The following is a 24,443-nucleotide window of genomic DNA, read 5'->3' as shown; positions in this document are numbered from 1 at the left end:
CGATTTATCAAGTTTTATAAGAACCTACTCTATATTATTTGTTTGTTTTACAGTTAAACTGTCATAATTTTTCCTTTTCTTTTAAGGTTTTAAATTAAAGAGAAACATGAGATTTTCTGGGGTTTTTTTGTTTGTTTGTTTTTCCACAAAAAGAGAACGATTTCCTTTTCTATATAGAGAACCTTATTGGGAAATTAGGAGGAAAATCACATAAGTTGTGATCTCATGACAAAAAGCAAGAATGAAAAGGTACCATTATCAGTTGCGGACATTTAATAGAGATTTATTATCAAAACACAATGAAGACAAAAAACTCACACAGTTGTTTTATTCGCCTTAATAAATTAATAAATGTTGGTTTGTTTTTTGTCAAAGTTATCAAAATCCACCTTAGAGACTATAAAGAATGGAATGGTTTACAGAAAAGATCTTTGAAAACCATTTGGTTCTAAAGAGGATCATACAAAAGATAATGAAAAAATATAAAAAGCTGAAAGTTTAGTATTTGATATGAGCCCAACACAACCTCTTACACAAGCTGCCTTGTAACCTTCAAAGGTATTGTTCTCCGGGCCTCTCTGATTATTTCCAGAACATTGTTTCATACTCAAAATCCATTCAGAATAGTGGCAGAACTTTACAAACCCAGTGATGGTCTGAGAAGTAGAACTGTAGATTTGCACATGGAAGTCTATTGAGCCATTTTTGAAAACTGCAGATCCAAAGATCTTCACTTAGAACATTTATCTTTAAGTACAACATCTCTGAATGTGGCACAACTTAGCTAAGGTCTGAAAGACCCACAATTTTCCCCACACTGTTCAGGACCAAACATAGAATAACAGACGCTACAAGCTGCATGAAACTACTGGAACACCAGTCTCTTTGGCAACTGTGACGCTAGATTTAAAGTTGTGGTCAAAGTAATAGCATTTTTTTTAAAGTGAGTTAAACATAAGCACTGTTATAACACCTTTTATTTTCACAAATGCAAATGCATTGGAAACAATGTACATTATGTTTGAAGTCAAAGACTTGTCAAATGTAGCCATCTACAGAAAATGAGGAAAAGCCATATTAAGCTGTTTGAAAAATAGCAGCGCCAGAATTTTGCTCTAAGAATTAAGTATTTACTGTAAACCAAAATGAAGCCCGAACTTCTCCAAATGAACTCATTAAATCCTAATATAGTCTATACAATCTACTATAATAAAAGTGTCTTAAAAAAATCCTACTGTGGGTGATCCATAGCAGCTGCCGGACCGAGAAGCAATCCTCTAATTCCACAAAACTGGTTGTTAACTCGCTAAATCGAGTGTCATATACAGAGCAGTTACTGATGCATACTAAATGTATTTAAAAAAAATCTATTTTGCAATTAATTTCTAGAGAGCCTTATTTTGAAACTCCGTTGGTCCCTTGCATTTGACTGGCAGTGATCTATCACTTTCAGATCAGGCTGTATAAACATCAGTTTTAGAGCAACACTCTGCATCAATTAATGTGCATGAATTAATCAGACGTGTCTTTTTGAGAAAAGTTAAAGACTGATGAGGGTTGGAGCCTACAGGGCAACGCCTAGATTGATGGAGCCTCCGACCAATCCACTGGGGGCTTTTTTCCCTTTTTTTTTTTTTTTTTTTTTTACTCTTATCATCATTGCAGAATAGAAAGCATTATTCCAACATGGAGGAGCCAGTTCGCAGATCTACTACAGAGTAGACTGGTTGGTCTCCGCTGTTGATTGGTCCGGTCGGCAGGTTCAGCACCACGCAGGGTGAACAGCGACAATCCTCCGTTTGGTCGGATGCGCCGCGGAAGCTGCTCCACACGGTTACTGTGACACCGGGCTTCTCCTTTTTTTTTTTCCTTTTTTTTTTTTTTTACTCCGCATGACTCCGTTTCATCCATCTATAGAAGGTATACATGTTTCAGCGTGATCGGCAACAAGCAGGCGGGTTGTTCTCATCTTCAGAGGAGACGTCGCATCGCGGACGCTCAGATGCTTCATAGACATCGTTTATTTCGCCTGGTCCGCTTCGCTTCGAGTCCAAAGGCATGACGGACTCCGCTGACACCATCTCTCGGGTTCTCTCCAGCTGCTGCTCCTTCTTCTCATGCACAAAGCCGCGTTTGCAAGCACAGCTGCCGCCGCCCGAACACCGGCTCTCCCAGCCGGCGCCCCTGTGCCCGCCGGCCCCCCACAGCTTGTCATGACATGACAGCACCGGGCAGGAGGACCAGGATCAAATGTTGCGGGCAGGGGTTGCAGAAGGAGCACCGAGGGGTCGGATCCTCAAGGAAAGGGTACAAAGAAACTGAAAGTTTCCATCCAAAAGTGTTCAAGCACGCCTGCTTGTGAGCAGGGCACTCTTGTGGCTTGGCGCCTCCAGGGGCCAGTCCCCCCCCGACCCTCATTCTGATTCTGATCTTTATACCTTCAGCGTGGTGACACCCACCTCTGCCTTCCAGCCTCGTCTGATGTACGGCCTCATAGTGTTGATATTGGTCGAGTCCCAGCCAGCTGCGAGGTTCCCCGGGCCTGTGAGGTTCTCCTTCTCCTGCACAGTCATGGGCTGCATTCAGAGCATAGCCTGCAACAAGTCGCGGATCAAACGGGAGAACATCGTGGTGCACGACCTGTCGGCCACCATAGACCACTGCCCGACGGTCATTGAGGAAAACTCCCCTATTGTGCTACGGTACAAGACGCCGTACTTTAAAGCCGCTGCGCGGATTGTCATGCCCCCCATTCCGCGCAACGAGACCTGGGTAGTGGGCTGGATCCAGGCGTGCACCCAGATGGAGTTTTACAACACCTACGGGGACATCGGCATGTGAGTTTAAGACACCTCTGACACCAGAGTGCCCATCACACCCAAAAAGAGCGATTGGTCACGCAAACAAAGCGCGGTTCATGGGCAAAGCTGCGCCGGCACGCTGATGCCGGTGAGGCTCTGAGAGTTGGAGCATTTGCGCACACAGCAGGTTCGCTGTGCTTGTCAGCCTTCTTCATTCAAACGCCCACCGACAGATTTTGTTCCTGTGACTCTGGCACGTAAATAGAAAAGCTGCTATTAGATGAAACAACATTTGCTGCTCGCTCCCTGGCACTCAAACTGTGCCCACGGGGACACGCCGTCCCCCACGACACGCACAAACACGCCTTATCAGGGAAGGCATATGTGAGGGGGTGTTAAATCCTGCTGGGTCCAGGTCTAAGGTGGGTGGACTGTACAAACCGAGGAGATGAAGGGGCTTCAGAGGCAAATAAATAATTAAAAAAGCTCAACAAATAGGAGGAAGTGAGAGCACCATATGAGCAGAACAAAGAGACGATCATGCATTGTCAAGGTTTTACAGTGGGGGGTCCTATATGTTAAGAAAAAATTGTAATTAGTAGTAAATTGGCGCTTTATAAATTAAATTGAATTGAACTGAACTGAATGAAATCACTGGGGCCGCAATTAGTAATGCCTAAAAGAAATCTCTTTGCAATAAGTGGAGCTGAAGCCTTTATTTAATGTAAACTTTTATTTATTTTTCCAATTCTCAAGAGTTTAACAACTTGTAATTTAGTAATCTAATACTTTCTATTTTCTTGCTGTCTAAATATGATGTGACAAACAGGCCCAGTGCTTTGAGACACTGAGAGGAACCACAGCATATTTATCTTGCCACAGCAGGGGGAACAAAAAGGTAAAGGAGGTCAAAATAGAACCATTACACACTATCTACATCTCCAGCACCGCTTGGGAATTTAGGCCACAAAAAGGAGTAGCATTGTGAAAAAACGTGGAGTTTATCAACTTTAATGGGACTATAACTTGAACCGTAGGTTCGGGACAGATTAAAAATTGCTGTGCTGTAAAAACAAACAAAAAAAACAGTCAAAGTGTGTCTGGCATGGAACAAAGGATGAACTCACTGTTAAGTAAGGTGGGAATCTGTGATGCTGTGGGCCAGTTTCTCTTCCAAAAGCCCGGTGAACATTGTTAGAACCATCATGGCATCATCAAAGCTTTGGAATACCAGGACATCTAATTTCTAAATCTGAGAGAAAACTGAACATGAGCCTTTTAACAGGGTAATCACCTAAAAACCAATGGTAAAATGAATACAGAAATGGTTCATAAGACTGATGTCACAAAGGATTTCAGTGGCATGAGATGAAACAGAACACATATTACCCAATAAAGGATTTCTTCCTAAATAAACTCAAGTTTTTATTTTTCTAAAATTTTCATTGTGAGATTAGCAAAAGTTAGAAAAGATGGATTGATTTGTCAGGTACATTTAGTACAATACCTTTGTGTAACTCGTTAATTTATTTATAGAGATAAAGTAAAAATAAACAAAGAAGCACCCAACAACAGTGATGACAATGTTCACTAAATAGATCAGGGCAAATAAGCAGAAAGCCCAAAAGCCCAGATAAATACATTTGACACCATCTGGAAAGGCTGAATCAGGTCATGAATGCCTCCGTTTAGCACAAGTTATATGGATTTCCAACAAAACAGAAAATATTAAGAAATAAATCCCTTTCCGATTAAAGCGATCAAAACAAAATAGTTACACCTTTAAGAAGACTTGAGTTATAAAAAATAATTGAGTTATAGAAGGAGCATTTAATTCAGTTTTAAGCTAGATTTATCTTATGATCAGAAATGGAAAACAAAAAAATTGAATCTCAGTTATAGAGCTTGTTCAAACTTATTACTTCAAGTTTATTTAATATTTTTTCTAATATTTAAACTTTTAAAAAGTGGTGATAAATAGTGAAGTTGTATAAATCTCAAAGCAAAGCTTTTAACCTCAAGCACTCGTTTTATTTACCAACAAAAAAAAAAGAGTTTTGACCGGGTTGCCAAATATGCAGTTTTGAAGAATTTCAAAACGTCTTCCTTTTGAGTAAAAAACACCTCACATTTTGCACAATAATGAAACAAGGGTGGACAAGATTCTTCATCTTAATAGCTTAGTCCTCCGATCATAAATCATTGACAGTAACAAACATGCTGAGTTGTTGTAGCTTCTTGTCTGAGAAAATTATCCTCAGGTTGATAAACTACCTCAAAAAGATTTTACATTTCTTGCAGAAAAACACTTGGATGTCCGAGCAGAAAAACGGCCATAGAGAACATCCATTCAAAGCTCACTTAGCAAAACCTTACACAGAATAAAAGGTGACAAACAAAAAACAATGACAGCACGACTACCAGCCTACATCCAGCCTTCTGTTCGTCAGGTGAATAAGTTCTAATTCAGTCTAATTTAGGCTAAATTATTAGCAACAAATCCCCTCCACTAGTTCGTAAAAAAAAAAAAAAAGCCTCTGATATATTTGACATTTAAAACATAATGTAGAGATACACAGCGTTTCTAAATATCAAGGTAGAAAAATATAAGTTTCAGTTACTTTTCAGTGTTTTCATGGCATTTCCATAACAGAATGATCAGTCTTTTGATTGGTAAACCATTTATTTCAAATATCAGTCTCATGAAAGATGTGGACCAAGGCAAACCCTCCCCAGTATGTGCATGTTAATGTGCCGAGTCTTCACTTTTTAGCATTGAGGGAATGACACTTTCCACTTTAGGCTCCCTCTTTTCCAACTGTTCACAGCAAGTTTGAACTCAGATTACACTTAGTTACACTCAGTTGATGCTGATTCAATGCTTTAAGGATGACATTTTTTGTGTACTGGTGAGCCGTCCAGTTTACCCTGTTTCTTGCCCATTGACTGCTGCTTGTTGTTTGTGTTTTGCCAAAGTATTTGACTGATGCTTCACATCGCTCAGGTTTGTGAAACCAAAGCTTGGTTATCCAGACGGACCTCTGTTTTCTGCCTCCCTGCAGGTCGAGCTGGGAGCTGCCTCAGCTGCGAGAAGGTCTGGTGAGGGCGATCAGCGACTCGGACGGTATCAGCTACCCCTGGTACGGAAACACGACAGAGACCGTCACCATAGTCGGCCCCACCTCCAAGCCTTCCCGCTTCACCGTCAGCATGAACGATAACTTTTACCCCAGCGTCACCTGGGCGGTGCCGGTCAGCGAGTCAAACACGCCCTTACTGACCAACATCAAGAGGGACCAGAGCTTCACCACCTGGCTGGTGGCGCTGAACACCACGTCGAAGGAAAAGATCCTGTTGCACACCATCAAGTGGAGGATGAGGGTGGACATCGTGGTGGATCCGTCCCAGCCTCTGGGCTCCAGAGCCAGGCTGGTGGGTCGGATGTACCAGGAGCAGCCACGGGTGCTGAGCCGCATGGAGCCCGTACCTCCTAACGCCATGGGGAAGCCAAACGCCAACGACGCCCAGGTTCTGATGTGGAGGCCAAGGAGAGGTCCTCCGCTTGTTGTCATACCACCTAAGTAGAGCAATGAGGCTCTTTCTAATTGATTTTGTTTTGCTACAACATGACAGTGAGCCACAGATGACTGAACGAGATGATGGAAGAGTTGAAGCAGAGTTAAGTATTTGCTCGTTGAATCAGTGTTAAAAACATGAGCGGACAGCTGCCTTAATTCCTCACTGCTGCCTTTGACCATCCAGAAGGTTTCAGCCTCTGCCTCCGGTGCTGCTGAACTACGGAGCGTGGCGAGCTTGGCTCTTACCCGGCACATGCGAGAGGAGTGCTGTTTACTCTGAGAAAAACACCATCAGTGCTGGGATGTAACTTTAATCTTTAATGTAGCTCCTCATGCTCAGGAGGACATGATCAAGCCTTGATATGGGCTGTTGTAAAAAAAAAAAAAAAAAAGAAGGGTTTACAGCCTTAAAGAGCCTCCGATCTGTGTAGATAAACAAAGGAAAAGTGTTGGAGGTTAAGGTCCAAGAAAGACAACTCTATCGTAGAAATTCATTGATAATGTAACTTCTGATGGATGATGTGGATGTAGGTATTCAGGTGTTTTGTTCTGTGCTGATTTTTTTATTTTTTATTTTATTTTTTTTATAATGAAGCCCCCAGAGCTGGGTTCAGGCTTGCTGCTGTCACACCAGACTGCCTCATACACGCCAGAAGCCTCATTCAGAGTAGTTTTTGATTCAGCTTTCAGCATGCAGGTCGCAGGAAGTGCAGACGCAACATTTACACGTGCTCATAGAAGCCCACAGTGAGACCTTTTTCCTTTTCTAACGGTGACTTCATCCAAGCTTCCCAGTTATTCCTGTTTAGCCTTTGCAAAGCCGAGGTGCCTGCAGAGTCCAGCCTGCGACAATAAAACCAGATTCTTTTTTAAATAAATTGGCTTTTTAAGCCCCTCCTATTAGACTTAGCGACGAAGGAGGATGCATAGAGACAAGCAAACCTCAGAGTGGTCTGACTGCTAGAAAGGAAATTGAGAAGTAATAAAAATGTTGATAAAAGACTCTCTCTTAACCAGTTCCAGTAATATAACATCTTATTGTAAAACATATAGGTGACACATCCTCAAATCCTCTGCCTCTATTTTCACCTCCATAGATTCATAGCCGTTCCATGTTATATAAGGGGCTTATGGCATTGGCCAGCTTTTGGCTCCTGGTGGCGTGGCCATCACCGCTCCGGGTAGGGGTGCCTCCCCACCCTCACCTTACCTGGTGGGTAGGCCGGTAGTCGTGCTGTCTGGGGCTTGGTTGGCTGGGCTGTGTTGAGACACGGTTGGAGTGCAATAGGGTTTGGAGCTGGGAGTGGGGTAAGGGGTCCATGCTGGCCTGGTCTATACAGAAAGCCACCGTGAACTCCGCCCTTTTCTTCCTCCTCCTGTCTGTTGCTCTTCATCGTTGTACGGAGTCACAAAATTAGGTTTATCTGCTTGTTCCTAAACTTGTGACGTACTGGATGGTGGTGGTCCCAATTTCTAAGAAAGCAATCCAGAGAGTGCAATCCAAGTATAGAGGGATCACACTTTTCTAGGGAAATCCCTGGGTCTAACCGATAGTTGAACCTAGGAGCAGCATAGCTTTCATCCTGGCAGTGGACCAGATCTTCACCATTCAAGATTTTGCAGAGAAGGTCACGGGAGTTCGGTTATGTGGTCTTTATGCGTTTTGTGGGTCTTGACAAGGTTTATGATCTCTCGGGGCATTGTTAGCGGTGGGATACAGCAACATATGGAACATGGGTAGATTTTGTGCGCCGTGTGGTCTGTGTGTTTCAAAAACAGCAGATGTCTCTGTTCTTTATACAAAGTTGAGCTTGTTCCCGGTGCTTTGCAGTCTCCATCAGCGATGCCTCTTGTCTTCAATCCTGTTTGTGGATCTCTAGGCAAAGCAAGCTTATTTATAAAGCACTTTTCAGTAACAGGAAGGTTCAAAGTGCTTCAAGGCGTCTTGGTAGGGAGGAATATGAGAGAAAGCACTTTTGAGCAGATGGGTTTTGAGTTTAGACTTGAACTGGTAGAGGGTGTCAGCATTGTGGATGTCTGGAGAGAGAGAGAATTACAGAGTCTGGGAGCAGAGCAGCAGAAAGCTCTGTTCATCATGGTGCTGAGGCGGGAAGAAGGAACAGAGAAGTGAACAGAGAAGGAGGAATCAGGGTGCGTGAAGGAGCAGAGATGTGAAGGAGATCAGAAAGGTAGGGCTGAGCGAGGTTGTGGATGGCCTTGAATGTGCACAGAAGGATTTTGAACTGTATTCTGAATCTAACCAGGAGCCAGTGGAGCTGCTGTAGGACTGTGGGCGATGTGGTGAAATGAAGGGGTTTTGGTAATAATGCGAGCAGCTGAATTCTGAACCACTTAAAGGCTATGGAGGGATTTTTGAGGGTTGGCCAAAGAGAGGAAAGTTACAGTAATCAATGCAGGAAGTGACAAGGCTACGGACAAGAATAGAAAGACTCTCTCTGCAAAGTCCCAGCTGTCCCTAGGGATGCTTAGGCTTAACAAATGGATCTGTTGCCTCAGAAAAGAAACCTCTGAAAAGTGAAAAATAAAGGACGGGGTCAATATATCTATATATCCATAGACAGTATATCTAGAATACGCTGAATTTAAACACAAATATTTGTGTTTTCAACCAATAATAAACTGCTTCTACAGAAGTTTTTTCCTTGACTTCAAAGTCAAATCCAAGAATAATTCAGTGACTATAGTATGCATTATATGTAATTCCTTATACATAATACAGACATAATTACAAAGACTGAAACTGTAAAAAAAAAAACAAAGTAGGTAGACAGCCAAATGTATCCCTATTTACAACACGAAGTATGCAACAGCAGCTTGGGTTTTAAAAGTAAAAGGTGTCTGGTTCGTGTGTGAATTAATGGGTTTATTGCTTAGTGGACTGATGTGCTTGTATTTTTGTTTCACCTTGTTGTCAGCAGACGACAGCCCTGACATGCAGGCGGGTCAGTTTGACATCGGGATTCTTTTACTAGAGATTTGCTGCTGTCTGGAGCAGGGTGGCACCAGAACGTGCATACATATGTCGGTATTAACGGTGCCTTCTCTGATTTGTCATGTGTGTCACGCTCCTCACCTCATTATACCCATGTAGTGGGTCCGTTCTGTGTTCATGGATGGGCAGGCCTCTCTACAGCCTGGAAGACACAGATTTCAAGTTTTGGCTTTAATATTGGAGTAAATTTTACAGTTTTTAATAATCAAATCCATGGACAGTTTACCTCTACTCCGTCTTTAGTCAGTCATCAAAGTTATCAGCTGGATGGGGGAGAGTTTTACTATTGTTTTATATTCCCCCCTCTGTTGTACAGAAAGCCCAAGAGTTTTTTTTTTTAAATCTTTTGTGGATATTGAAAAAGAAAAATGACAAACTCCCCATTTAGTGGAGAAAAAAAAAGGTAATCAAATCTTTGAAGCGTTTCCACAAACCTCCTGTATAAAATAGTGAATTGTTCAACCTGTTGAAGAGTCTGCCTCTTCAGTATCCGTTTTTATACACATACATCGTGTCCCTGAGCTGTAGATAAAAATCTTTGTTAGGTTAAAAACATTTTTTAAATCTGCTGATATTACATTCAAAACTAGAAAATCCTAAATAAAATAGTAATTTCCCCTTTTTACATGTCCTCTTATTGTGATTAAAAATGTGTTTAAGATAGTTTTAATGTAAGTTTTAAATAATCTTCGCACGCATGTTTGCCCATCACCCAATAAAGCGCAGAAGACAGAAATTAATTCATACTGTAAGTGCTTTGAAAAACTGGGATTTTGCACTGATGGCTGCTGTCAAAAGGCTAAAGTGCTAAAATACAAAACAAACATATTAATATTGCAGGTACAACATTTACCATGCTCATCTTCTTGGTTTAACAGGCTAATATTCCTGAAAAACAAACAAAATCAGAAAATCTGCTCATGCTTGGAAGTTAACTTAATGCCTTGTAAAATATTCAGATGTGTGGATTTTTTTTTAATGTCCATGTCACAGCCACAAACTTTGATGGATTTTACTAGGATTTTATGTGACAAAACAACACAAAGTAGTGCATAGTTTTGAAGTGCAAGATAAAAGGGCACAGGGTTTTTTAGAGTTTTTTCAAACGAAAATGTCAAGTGTGGCACGTGTTCATAAGCCTAAGCGGTTTCACAAAGTCTGTACTCTGTCGAATCACATTTTGCTAATTTACACATCTAGTGTTTTTTATTTCCTATTCTTCTTTGCAAAAAAAGCTCAAAATCTGACTGGATGGAGAACATCCGTAAACAGCAATTTTTCTTCTCACAAATTCCCAGGTTGATGTCGGCCTCCGCTTTAAAGGGGCCATTCAAACACATGAATGAGCTTTGATCCAACCTTCCTTTGCAGCTCTGACTGTATATTTAGGGTCATTGTCCTGCTGGACGGTGAATCTCCTCCCCAGTCTCCAGCCTTTTGCAGCCCCTAACAGGTTTTTTTCTGGTATTTTTCTATATTTAGCTCTATACATCCTCCCATGAACTCTTATCAGCTTCCCTGTCCAAGGTGAAGGAAGGTATTCCCACAACATCATGATGCACCACGTTTTTTTGTTTTTTTTTATAGGGATGGTATGTTCAAGGTGTTGTGCACGAAAACCTGCAAGAACTTCTTGCATTTAAATTTTAATTTTGGTCTCAAATAACCAGAGCTCCTTTTTTCCTATCTTGTGCACTCCTGACCTGTGTGCTGTATTCCTTGGTCTTCATGATCCTGTTCTGTAAACAAGCCTTGGAGGCCTTTTCATAACAGCTGTATTCATACAAAAGTTGACCAAAAGTATTAATTTAGAGGTGCCAGAGTAAATGGGGGCTGAATTCAACTGTACACCATACTTTTTTAGTACTAAAATGAGCTCTACTTTGTGCTGCTCTATCATGAAAAAAAAAAAAGAAATACACTGATGCTGTGGCTGGAATTTGACAAAATGAGGAAAAGGTTGTAGCTTTAGGAATATGTTTTAAAAGGCACTGTATCTAAAGGCTGACAGTATGTCTCTAACAACTTTCATGACAATCCATTTAAAAGTGGTCTGAATTTTCTGCTAAAAAGCAAAATGGATAAATGCAAAAATATGTCCCAGTGATTTAAATACAGCTGTAGTACTCGGTGTCTGTTCTGGTATTTTTCTGCGGCCTCAGCAACACAAAAACACGACGGGTCAGAGTGAACAGCTGAGCCAGTCCACAGGAGAAACTAATGCTGTTCCCACGCTGCTTTTATAATCGGGGTGACAGCCGAGCGAGCCTCATTTTGAGAGAGGAGGGCAGCCAGGTGTGTTGTGATACAGGTACCTGGAAAACGGATGTGCCTATCTTTATCCACGCCACAGGAGCCGTCTGGACTCACGCCGACAATCAGGACAAACCAAGAGAGCAGCACTTGTGACAGGAAAATTCATTATTCACAGATTGTGGCTTTTCTAGTGTAAACATTGTGAGAACTGGAATGTTTCGATGAACCGACAAAAAAATAAAAATATATTTATATCTGATCATATCTGCTGTCTCTGTGTACAAGGCTCTCAGAAGTCTCTTTTTCTCAGCGACGGCTGTGGATGAGTTTGTTTCTTCATAAGGAGATTATTTTAACGGATAAATGATTAATAGTGTTTAACAGAGCAGTGATGTCAACTCAGACTAACAGGCTCTGGGCATACACTGTTTTTAAACTTATTAAAACACAGGGTTCATTCATTAACTCTATAAGGTTTACAGCCCTAAAAGCGACACAAAAGTAACCAAAGTAGTAAAAATTGCATATTTGTAGCGTGATGAAATAAAAACAGATGCAATTTTACAAATGATCTTAAAATAATTTGGATGTCTTAAATTCTCTACTTGTTCAAACTCCACAATCCTCTTTACACTTCAAGTTTAAATATAGAAGTTCATCCCTAAATTGAAGATATGTCTGCAGTGGTCAGTCTGTTTTTATGGAAGGTGGAACAACAATTAAAAATGAGAAAACAGACAAAGAAAGAAAGAAAAATGAGGAAAGAGATGCACTCTGAAAGAAGGGAGGGAAAGAAACAAGTATGGAAAAAATTCTGAAGGGCAAAGGGAAAGGAAAGATTCTTATTTAATTTGTTCTCCTCTCTTTCATTTAGCTCTTCTGTTTGATTCACATTTTATATAATATTGCTCCCCGCGTATGGAAATCTAAGCCTTTCCGATTCACCAAAAAGATACCCTACACTCCAGTAAGCTCAATATATTAATTTCTCAAAAGGGTCTGCCCCATCACAGATCTCTGCTTCAACATCTCCTTCAAGGAATCAAGGAGAGAAGGAAGGCAGAAAGATAGGGAAGGATAGTAGAAAATGAAATTAAGCATAAAAGGAGAAATGGAATAAAAATATGAAAATCACTGAGGAAAAGTTAAATAATAAAACAAGGGAGTAGGGAATGAGGAAATTAATGAAGAACGAAGGTGTGAAAGAAGGAAAGAAGAATGACGAGTTCCAAGAATTGAAAGGAGAAATGAAACAGGAAAGAAAGAATAAAGTTGGAAGAAAACAAATAGAGAAGAAGGAATGCAAGAATGAAATAATATAATGAAAAATAGGAAGGGTTAAAAAAATGTATGAAAGGGAAGAGAAGTACAAGTAAGGAAATAGTAAGGAAGGAAAGGGGAAGGAAAGAAGGAAGCAAAAAAGGAACGAGAACCTAAGAAAGTGTGAACTTTTAGAGAATGAAACAGGGAACAAAGTTTAGACATTTTTTATATCATATTTATCTCCTTCAGTACATACTGGAACTGGAAAATGCTTAAACCAAATTCTACACATAGAAACTCAACACTACTTTGAAGACATTTCTGTAAAACATTGCTTGTGCGTCGCTTTTAGTTTTGCTCTTCAATTTCTCTCTGACTTCAAACACATTTATGATCAATCACAAAACAAAAATATTGACTAAAACATAGAGGAAACCCCAGACTGACACCAGTATAATGTGCTTTAATACATTCCAGTCTGAACATACCTGTCAATGTGTTTCACAGCAGAAAAGTTCAAACAGGAGCCACATAACAGCCCATATGCATTCATTAGACACCCTGTCCTTTCATAAAAGCTTTGCATGTTGAGAATTAAAATAAACAATAATTATACCCGCTTTATCCCAAAGTAGCTCTGAAAACAATATTAAATCATAAATTCCCTTAAAGGATTCTATATTTGTTTTGGCCACAGAGTCAACAGAATAAACAGTCAAAAAAAAAAACTAAGAGCTCCCCATCATCATTGGCCAAAAGGAACAATGTAATCCTAAATCAAATTACTGCAGTTAAACAAAAGACTGGTTCAGATTGATCAGGTGCTAGTTCAAGTTCCAAAGGTAACTAAATCACCAGTTTTCACTTTAAACTTAAACAAGTTATGGTCACTGCAACCATCAGTGTTTCAGGACTTATCTCCTAAGATGTGTAAATAGCACCCGTCACCCTGACTGGCACCCCTGGTAAAGCCATGTAAAAAGCCTTTAAATAAATGTAACCTGGAGAATTTAGAGAAAACATATCCTTTGATTGAAGTACACTTATTCAGTGGAAAATGTTAAACTCGCCGTTGACGCTCCAGATGTTCATACTTTAAACAGCCTCCCCATTCTATTGAAAGGGCAGCTCTTATTGTAATATTTCCCAATGATGGAGCATAAAGACAGAGGTCATCTTCGTACAATATCTCTAGATCGTCCCGAGTCTCAGCTCCTCTCTTATGCTTTCATCTCAGCTCACCAAATAGCTTTACTGTAGGATCCATGGTCGGTGGACTAAGTTGGACATAAAGAAAGTTGCTTTTCTGCCGGGTGAGCTGCCTCTGACTGTATGGTTTACATCTTTATTCTGCTGAAACATCTGATGTTGACCTTTTTCGGGTTTATTGGTAAAGTTTATGACGGTAGCCACTAACAACACTCCCAGGGCCTTTGAAAGGAAAACAGGCTCACAGCATCACAGATGCAGAGGGAAAGAGGTGCTTTTCAACAAGTATACCCTTTATTTTATTCCAAACCCATCTGAAATGTTCGCAGTTGAAAAGCTGAAATAGCCCCCGTCTCATCTGGTTTGTGTTGGACACATAACTATACATGTGTCGGCTTGTAGGCGTGACTTCTTCCTGGTTCTTGTGAAATCTAGTGACTTCAAAGATGTTGTTTTTGCAGGCTTTAGATTTTTCTTCTACCTCCCTTTCCATCCTCTTTGCCAAGCATCCTGTTAAATAAACCAAGATCTTCGTACAGCCTTGTTCATCCAAGCTCCAGCAGACTTTTCCCTTTTCAGTCATTGTTATAATCACTGTGGTTGGCGAGACGCTATTTTCTTGTAGCATTTAAGCATCTAATGAAGGTCAACACACATCAGTCCTTACATGAACAACTTACATGTTTTCCAGTGTTTCTCATTTTGAAGAGTGGGCATCAGTGTAAAGTCACGCTCAATTGTCAGGGAAACAGGAAAAATTGCTTGAGTTGCATTTCCTTATCTCAATAATTGTAATTTAAAAAGAATAACGAGGCATTGACTAAATCTGCTTTAATAAAAGGTTAGGTTTCAAGAAATTGTTCAAAGTAAATTCATGTTCCAGCAATAACACGCGTTAGGCCATTTTCTTTTCTAATATTTACAAGGGGTGCCATAAAGTATGCAGGGCATTATCTTTCAAGTCTGCAACACCTGAACTCCACGGGGACCATTTTCAGCCAAAGTTATCTAGCCTGTCAGAGATTCCTGATGTGGAAAAACAACGTCTCCCATCAGGTCTTAAAGTTTGCTTCCGGAGGTTCAACACAAACGTGGACAAAATGAGCAATAAATACTGTGGCTGTAGAGGAGCGCTCTTCCTCCTGCAATCATTTACTGCGTGGGTGTGACCGAGGTGGCAGTTTACAGTTACTGGTTGTCAAACTGGTCCTTCATGAACACAACCCCTCCGTCCGTCTCCTGTAGACGTGGCAGCCGGGATTGTTTCTGGAACACTAAAAGGAGGAAAGGAAATCTTGTGTTCTCCTTTTTTTTGCCCCCCCACCTGTCCAAATTGCTTCTTCTTCAGAAGTGAGGCACTTTCGGTGTGAGACCAACCACAGTGTTGTGCTTACATTTCTTTTCTCTGCTCACAATACGTGATGAAGACCTTTCCCCTTCTTATCCCCCTTTTTCCACCCCCCTCAGTACCCTCTCTGTCCTTTCTCCTCCCCGCCATCCTGAGGCTTCAGCAGGACCTCCTAATGCCACCGGTGGGTGGGCCTACGCCCTGCTGGGGTTGGTGGGCGGCTTGCCTTCGTAGCCGTAGAGGAAAGTGGCGGCGATGACCAAAACTGCCCCAAGGAAGAAGACGCTGTGGAATCGAAGCAACAAAATGAGAAACTGAAAATGACAAGAAAGACAAAATTTAAAAATCACATCATATACAGATTGTTCTACCTTGAAGGGTCAAAGTCCTGCAACAAGAAGTAGGATATAAGAGTGGACAGGATGATGGAGAGTGAGGTGGCGAAGCCTTTTAGGATGTTGTCTGCATACTTGATGACCGCTGCTATGACCAGACCACCCAGAGCCTGGAGAAACAACAAACAGACAGTTGCAGATGGACAGAGGCACGGCCTGAAGGGGCCAAGAGAGGATTTTTCAACATGAAAATGACAGCTCAGATCTCTTAGTGGTGGAGGAAGAGTTACCTGCAGCGCTACGACAGTCCAGGTGATTGTGTTGTATCCCTGAAACATCCCCGACTCCCTGACCCTCTCCCCATCGTAGGCCAGCATCCCAAAAAGGCCAAACACAAGGCCGAACATCCCTGGAAGTAACAACACATACACAAAACAAATTACGAAAAAAAAAAATAGTCAGATGTGGGACAGTAAATGAAAATGCAAAGTTTAAGGCAAGGTAAGTTTATTGATAAAACACTGTAAAGTAACTATAATTGTGATGGTCTGATGAAAGCTGGAGATCAAAGCTTTAGCTTTAATAAACTTCTGAAAAGGTAGACTTTAACACAAAATATAAAATGCATGTTTCAAATTAGAGATTGACATTTACTGTATCGTTTAATCATTGTCATGAAAAAATACTTATGATAAGAATATCATAACCCCAAAAACTGCCAGTATTGTTATTTTTACTTCAACTTTTTTATCTATTTAATTGCAGTTACTCTGTGCGGTTCAGTGGGGGGGGGGGGGGGGGGGGGGGGGGGGGGGGGAACACACTTCTTTATTCAATAAATTAGGACAAACAGGTCATTATACAGAGGAATGAAGTTATCCAAGTCGATAACAGGTCAGTCAAGCTATCCACAAAAACCAAGGGTGGTGGCATATGTGTGATGGTGAATCAGTGATGTTGCAATAACAACACAGAGCTCAAGAGTTATTGCACTCCTTACCTAGAATATATTGCTGTCAAGTGCAGACCGTATTATCTTCCCAGAGAGTTTGCCTCTGTTGTTCTGGTTGCTGTTTACATTCCTCCATCTGCTAATGCTAACGTAGCCATCTCCACAATGGTAACTTTCATCTCTCTGGAAAATTCCCATACTGACGCAACCGTCGTGGCACTTGGTGATTTCAACCACGGCAATCTGTTAGCAGACCTTCCTAATTACATCTAACAAGTCACCTGCCTGAGTAGAGGCGCTAACATCCTGAACCATTGCTACGTCCCGATTAAGGGTGCCTACAGGTCCTTCCCGAGGGCTCCGCTGGGGAGGTCAGACCACGCCATGCTCCTGCTCATCCCGAAATACCAACAAGACTTAAATGCAACAGCAGAAAATTTAAAACTGTCCCATGCTGGACCAGGGCCCGTACCGACACTCTGAGAGGCTGCTTAGAGTGCATGAATGGGACGTACTCAGTGCAGAATTTACAAGCAGACTCAACAACATTGCCAATAAGCCATGTCACATGATGACTGCTAGCTGGTGTGCCAGTGTGAAAATCTTACATACTGGAGCTTTAATTCATTATATATTTAATAAATATAATTACTCTTTTCTCCACAATGGTAAGCAAGATAAGCTTTTGGAGAGCATTAAAAGTATGGTTAACATGTTTTATTTAACTGGAGCCAAATGCAGGTTGGGTTTTATGGCTTTAAGACAGAAAAACACAAAGTCAGCTCCCAGCACAGACTCTAGCCTCAAATGTTTAATGCAGGTGAAAAAAGCTTTGAGCTAAGAGGAGTCACAGGAGACCGAGCGCGTGCCTCACACGTTCCAAGGTAAAAATAAACCCAACAGGAACATTTGTCTTAACGGAAGCGTATAGGAGGGAAAGAAAACCCAGCTGCCTCTGTTCTAACTTTGGATGCCGGCTTTGGAAGTGGTGCCTACATCAACAGATGTGCAACGGCGACTCCACGCAGCATTAAACCCCGGTACTGATCCGTTCTAATTTCTCCTCTTAAAGCCCATAACTCTGAGAACGACTGCTCACTTACCTAGCTGGATGTTGCGGATCCACACGCTCTGTTTGCTCTCCTTGAGGATCTTCTCAAAGTAGACGCCCGCAAAGCCGCTGGAGCAGCACGCCACCAAAACTGACGTGACCCCGACGAACTGGGAGCCTGCGGAGCGGGCCTCCTTCTCTGGGGCCGCCGTAGACTCAGAGGGCCACTGTGAGCACAGACAGAAAAACGTTCGATTTTAGCAGTTTCCCCCCCCACGCGTGTTGTTTTAGGAGGTACACACAAAAGGCTGACAACTTTGTTGTGGGTCAAGTTCTTCTTCACATCAACATAAACATCCTAAAAGTTAAATCCTCTTATATGGATGAAGAGAGAATAAGAAGAAATGAGGAAGGAGGGCAATTTTATGCCAAAACTGGGCCAGTGTGAATGTACCACTGCGTTTGAAAACATTAAAAACTACACAACAGAGCTGGACGTTCTAGATGCATGAAAAAAAATTTGAGAAAAAAAAAATCCTTATAAGAGACTTCAAAACAAAACAACAACAAAAAAAATTTAATTTCCGTTTTCATATCAGAACCAGACGTTTTGAACACTGTACACAGGGGCCGCTCCATCCGGGCTAATAGGGGAGATTAACCATTTGCAGCCCAATTTCTCTCAATAACTTAAAAACAGCCCAAGTACACCTCGTGTCTATCCCAGACAAACAGCTGTGGAGCTCATTTTAAGCTTGCAGGCTAAAAAAAGTTAAGCCAAAAGATTTATGGTAAAGAACGACCTTGTTTTCTGCAGGTAAGTGAAACAGCCTAAATGTGTGTAAAGGTAACATTCAGTGCTCCACCAATGCAAATAACCACGTTTTAAATTCCACCGGCTACCCTTCAGTAACGCCCGGCCAATATAAAAGGAAAAGATAAGAGTCATCCAACAATCCAGAATAAACCACAACTATTTGGATCCACTAACATCTGAACGTGCATAACTGCAAAAAGAAAAAAAGGCTCCACCTCCACTCATTTATACTGACAGCCAGGTCCTTACATTTGTAACACTAGGGGTCTGAAATTCAAACGCTGGCATCTTCACAGATTTGCTGAGTTGTTAGAAAATTGCTCTTGTGCTCTATCTGCTGTCGTAAGCTAGAAAAAGATGGTAACACACAAAAAAAAGGGAGAAGGTGAGCAGCGGTAGTGCAGAAGAAGAAACGCTTTGCAGCAAAGTATTTTTTTTTTCTCCTGATTAAGCAAAATTTATTTTTTTTCTTGACAATAGTTGCAGCAACTTTTCTTCTAGATAAAAATGTGATTTGCTAAGACTGTCCAGATGAAAAGTAACATCCAGGCAGTTGTAGTAAAAGATGACGACAAGAATAGCACGAGAAACTGAAACCCAGACAGCTGCTGCTGCCAAGCATAAAATAATAATACCTCAAGCTGATGATAAACATCAGCCAAGTTCCTGGCCATTTTTATTTTCTAAACAGGTTTTATTTTCAATCAAGCATAGCAAGAACTGACTTCCTTTACCTCCAAGGAGAAGGAAGAGTTGATCTAAAAAACATTTATTCCTACCAAGAGTTTCCTGTATCCTAATAAACACCCATAATGGCGTTTCATGAGTTTAATAGTGTTACAAGAGTAAATATTGTCATTTTCTTCAAAATACAGTATAGTTACAAAAGAGCCACCAAAACAAAAACAGCCTCACAATATACTCTGAACTGTAAAATGGATGGTTTCCTTTAATTAAAAGAGCAAGTCAGAAAATAATGATACAAACATTTATTTTTACTTGCATATCAACAGATTAAGCACAACTCAATATTACAGGAAGGATTGAAAATTCATGGAAAACAAAGATCTAGCTCCTGTAAAAACCACTGGTATTGGTTGACTGATACTTTGTCGTTGCAACACCTTTTTTGTAACAAATATTATACGGCTGGATAGTCTTTATGACCTTTAAATCTCTTGTGCAACATTTGTTACATTGCATTTGTGGGCTGAGCAGCAGAATTGGGGTCTCTGGGTTACATCCATGAAAAACTTGTCAAATTCTCTCTGCCAATGGCAGCAGCTTATTCTGACATGGACTCTTGATTGTTATTGGACTGGATGATGGAAGTTTGAAGCATTTATTATTTAACAAACAGACACGCCCACATCAACGTACTGCCTCCACCAAATCCTGTTTGCCATTGGCTAGGAGGACTTGGAAAGTTTTGTATGCACACACAAAACCAGCACTGCTGCTCAACCCACACACACACTCTTTACAAATGTGGCACTTTTTTTTAAAAGGGAAATAAAGAGCTTAAAGATTTACTGCCAAAAAGCATTGCAAAACAAACTTGGGCGGGGGAAGCAAAACAAGCAAAAAATGAAGAAAGATGTTTTTTTTTTCTACTTTCTGCAATTAGTTCAGCTGGCTTTTTTCCCCCCAGGTAGACTTTAATGTTTCCATCTCTCACATTTCTCCATGTTTCCTTCCATCAGTTTTTCTCCAAAATAGTAAATATAGCACAACAGAGTCCACTTTATTCAAGCCAAGAAAAGCTAAACAAGGTACGTCACCTGCACGAGAGCCACTCCTGCCATCAGGATCAACAAGGACAGCCACTGGTAGACCCCCAACCTGCGGCCCAGCATGGACACCGAGAAAAGAGCTGTGGTCAGGATCTTCAGCTGGTACGTCACCTGAAGCAAAAAGTTAGCTTCTTTTAAAAACAGAGGAAAATCTACATGAGATAAAAGCACACATCCTCTGGGTAGGGATTAGTTCCTGCCTCTGGAGGAGGAGTTTAGGTATCCAGTCTGCTGTGGTGAGGGAAAAAGCTAAAACCAAAAAGCAAAGCGCTCAATTTACCAGATAAACATACAGCCGTAAAACACGCAGCCTCGTCAATAATTCCCAACTTCCCTTTGGTCATACCTGGTATGTAGCCGCGTCCAGGTTGGACAGGGCGACGTACAGCAGGTTGTTCTGCAGCGTGTAGATGCCCGAGGGGATGGCCAGCTTCAGCGTCTCCACGGGCTTATGGAGGATTTCCTGACGCAGGACGCTGTTCAGCGCTCGCATGCTGTAACCTTGACAACGACAGCAGGACGAGGAGAGCCATTAAAATGTCCCTTTTTTATCCAAAAATCCAGCAGGGCTAGAAATGAACGCAGACATGAGTTTGTTTGGCCTCGTATGTGTGCAGCAGCGGTAAAAGTACAGTTTGCAGCTTTTAGGTTGTTTTAACATGCTGCTCCCTGTGGGCCTCTGTGTCATGTCATATTTATAGTTCAGTAATGAGAAGTTCCTTGAAACTTGGATAAACTTTCTATTAGAAATTCAAAATTCCTCAGTTAAGTTGTTTCTAAGAGACTGCTGGGCACAGAGACGGCTGAGCATTCTGAGATTTATTTAAACAATATACAAATTGTTCTTGGAGAGCAAGTTTCAACTTGGTATGCAATCGGTGTAACAATCCACGTTTCAGAGGTCTAAAGGTAGGTCATTTCTAACCGAGAGCAAGAACCAGAGGAAGAGCAGAGAACGAGCGGGGGTCAAAACCAGGAGCTCTCCAATTATAGCATCTTAACACCTGCCATGCACACCTGTGGAGGGGGAGTAATTGCATCTTTTCCCCCTTTTCTTTATGTTATTTTTACAAATACTAATTAAACTGCAGTCCTCATCTGCCTCGGAGACAGTCCATCAGTGCCGCGTTCAGACCCATATTAAGACAATGTGGTGCCCCTGGGCACCATACCTCAAAGCCCCCCCTCCCTTACCCGTGCTGTTCTCCGGTCAAAAAACATCAGACATAATCAAGGGGATTTCTGTAATGTAATTTACTATTTACTAACTTACACAACTACATGTAGCCATATGAGCAGTGAGCAATATTCAAATATCTAATTTTAAAATGTTGAAATAAAAAAAAAATCTTGATTTATTTATCATTTATTATTATTTTGACATCAGTGTTCACAAAACGAATAATGCATGGTCTTTCAACAATTTCAAGTAAATAATATAACAATTTATGAAAAATATATTTTTAAAGCACGTGTCATGTGGTGCCCCCCCGGTTGGTGCCCCTGGGCACTGGCCCTTATGGATAATCCGGCCCTGTGAGTCATCTCTGTGGTGTGATGGAAACTCTGTGATTTCACTTCAAATCCACAAACCTGTCGCCCTCGTATCAGACTGTAAGCAGCTCTTGTTGGATGTTATGATTAACGCTGAAAAACTGACATTTTTCATTTTAGGAAAACAACTTTCTGTCTCTGGTAATATCCAGAAAGCGTCTTGTTGTCAATATAAAGTTCACAAAAATGTTTGTCGTTTCCATCAGATACAATTGAAATGTCTTAATGTCACTAAGCGATTATCTCTGTTTTCTCATATTTTACATATGCAAGTCTCAAAGAAATCGCTATTACCACAACAATGTGGAACATCGAAAAAGCTGAGTTTTGCTTTAGGCTTGTCACGTTTATTTATGATTTTTCCGCAGACCTTATGTTTTTTTTTTATTCCAGGTCTAGACCATTTTTAGATAAGACAGTTTTATTTGCTCTGAACCAGGACGCAGCACTTTATATAGGTTTAAATCCGGTCTAAGTAGCTATAAACGTAACACTGGCTGTCAGAGGGAGGGAGGGGGTGTCACACCTCCGCCCAGGCCGCCCGGACACTCACTGTGCTCCTTGAAGACCAGCAGCACACACACCAGGATCTTCATGAGCTCTGCCGCCACCACGGCCGAGGAGGCCAGGTACCGCGGGCCCTCGGCCTGCAGGGTGCGGGAGTACCGCATGGTGAGCACCAGCGACGTGGTCTGGAACACCAGCACGCCCAGGGAGAGGTACTTGAGCCGGGCTGAAGCCATGGCCGCAGAGCGGTGAGGGACCTGCAGGCACAGGAGAGGGAGGGAAGACCAAAGACAGTCACAGCATCCGGTCTGAGGATGTGGAGGCAGGTGAGAGAGGAGGACGCTCACCTTTTCCTTAAAGCCACAGGTTCCCCCGCAGCATCCAGTGGAGCCCTCTGTTTCCTGCTTGTCCCTCAGCTCGGGGAAGATTAGTTCCTCTGTGAGGCAGGAGAGAGCAGGATAAAGCCAGCTGTCACAACAGCAGCGGCTCCCCGACCGTCCGTCCCTAACACCGTTTCTCCTTCCGGCTCTCCGTAGTGTCTGGAAGAACCCTCACCGCCATTGCACTCCGACGAAGACGCGCACCAGCGACGCAGAAAGCACTTTAAAGGAGGAATCCCATAGTTCAGGAGGTCCTGGCTCACTTCCTTGTTCGCATCTCTTCCTTGGGTTATCCCTTCAGGGTCGGTAGTGGCACTTTGCGCCCCCTGCTGGCCTGAGTACAAACCGCAGGCTTAAATGTGAGCAACGTGAAACTGAAAATTAAGATCAGGAGGTTTAGATTTGAGCAGCAGCACCAGTATGGCGGTACGCAAACAAATCCCATTTGTTAAAAGGGATTTTAAGCAGAGATATCAGATCAAGTAATATACCATATGTGAGGATTTACTAGTTTTGTTGATGATAGGACTCAATTAGTTTATTTTTGATTAACAGGAACTCTCTATTGGCATGTCACAGCATTAAGACCACTCTGTGTCTTTAACGTAATATTAAATTACGCACATGGACTGTTTAATATTTGGGTCACTTCTAAAGGAAACTGGATGCTTAAGGGGTATCAAAGAAAAAGTGGCTAAGCAGACTGATACAGGGCAGTGAAATTTCCCTTTATATGTTTTTTCAGGGTTTTTTTTGTAGTCACGTGTACATTTTTATTTAAGATTGTAACGGGTTTGTTTAATAAGGTCATGCCACAGCATGTCGATTAAACTATTCAGTTTTGTTTTCTGGGCCGTTTAGATGTGGACTTCCTGGTGTACTTTGGATTATTGTCCTGCTGCATTACCCAAGTTTGTTTGAGCTTAAGGTCACAAACTGACGGCCGGACGGTCGAGGCCCGGGGGGGTCATTGATTTTCGGGGTAAAAACAGAGAGGATGCTTTTTTTTGGCAGCATCTGAGTCTGCCTTGCCTAAAGATGCATCCCCCCTCTGTTTTACAGGAATAGACCACACATATACTCCGTGCTACTGGTGTGAGTGCCGTACCTGTATCATCCAATTTAGAGCCAAAGAAGAAGCGACCAAACCTCAGATTTTGCAATGCAAAACAGTGAATCCTTGGAATCGACACACAGCAGCTCTTTGAACATGTCAGCACTTGTGTCTTCCTCTAAAACCTCAACGGTTGAAACCTTTTTTAACAATAACCAAAATAATCTGATTAAGCACATTCCTTAAGGTACAGTTTCTTGTTAATCTCCAACTGATCCGATTTCCTCCATCTACATCTTCTGAAGTTCCCTATATCTCTGGGCTGAAACCTAACAAGTTCTTGTACAAATTACGGACATTAAATCAATGATTACTGTCTTTGTCCGGAAATAATACACTCCAAGGTCTGCGGACATTAAATGTATTTATCTCACTCCTCTTTTAATGCAAAAATCAAGCTGAAAATAAATGTAAATTAAAACTATAGTTAGAATCCTGTTCAGAAACACTCTTTAGTTATACTTGGTGAAAT

General features: G+C 41.6%; 2 protein-coding genes across 2 annotated transcripts; one reads left to right on the top strand and one right to left on the bottom strand.

Annotated features, from left to right (window-relative positions):
• Positions 1–1,315: 1,315 nt before the first annotated feature.
• On the top strand, positions 1,316–11,910 carry fam78bb (family with sequence similarity 78 member Bb). The gene is made up of 2 exons (XM_012864824.3): positions 1,316–2,837; positions 5,864–11,910. Exons 1-2 carry the CDS (start codon positions 2,482–2,484, stop codon positions 6,384–6,386), a joined length of 879 nt encoding a protein of 292 aa, XP_012720278.1. The 5' UTR covers positions 1,316–2,481; the 3' UTR covers positions 6,387–11,910.
• A 1,214-nt stretch (positions 11,911–13,124) lies between these two features.
• On the bottom strand, positions 13,125–23,171 carry slc35a3a (solute carrier family 35 member A3a). Its single transcript, XM_036141328.1, has 8 exons — positions 22,825–23,171; positions 22,524–22,734; positions 20,763–20,917; positions 20,405–20,527; positions 17,859–18,033; positions 16,094–16,212; positions 15,840–15,973; positions 13,125–15,753 (listed from the first exon to the last, which is right to left on the bottom strand). Exons 2-8 carry the CDS (start codon positions 22,711–22,713, stop codon positions 15,663–15,665), a joined length of 987 nt encoding a protein of 328 aa, XP_035997221.1. The 5' UTR covers positions 22,714–22,734; positions 22,825–23,171; the 3' UTR covers positions 13,125–15,662.
• Between the last annotated feature and the right edge of the window lie 1,272 nt (positions 23,172–24,443).

Source organism: Fundulus heteroclitus, chromosome 9, assembly GCF_011125445.2.
Source record: "Fundulus heteroclitus isolate FHET01 chromosome 9, MU-UCD_Fhet_4.1, whole genome shotgun sequence".
In the NCBI taxonomy this organism is placed as follows: Eukaryota; Metazoa; Chordata; class Actinopteri; order Cyprinodontiformes; family Fundulidae; genus Fundulus; species Fundulus heteroclitus.
The sequence above is the reverse complement of the archived record's forward strand: the minus strand, read 5'-3'. Positions and strand labels throughout refer to the sequence as shown.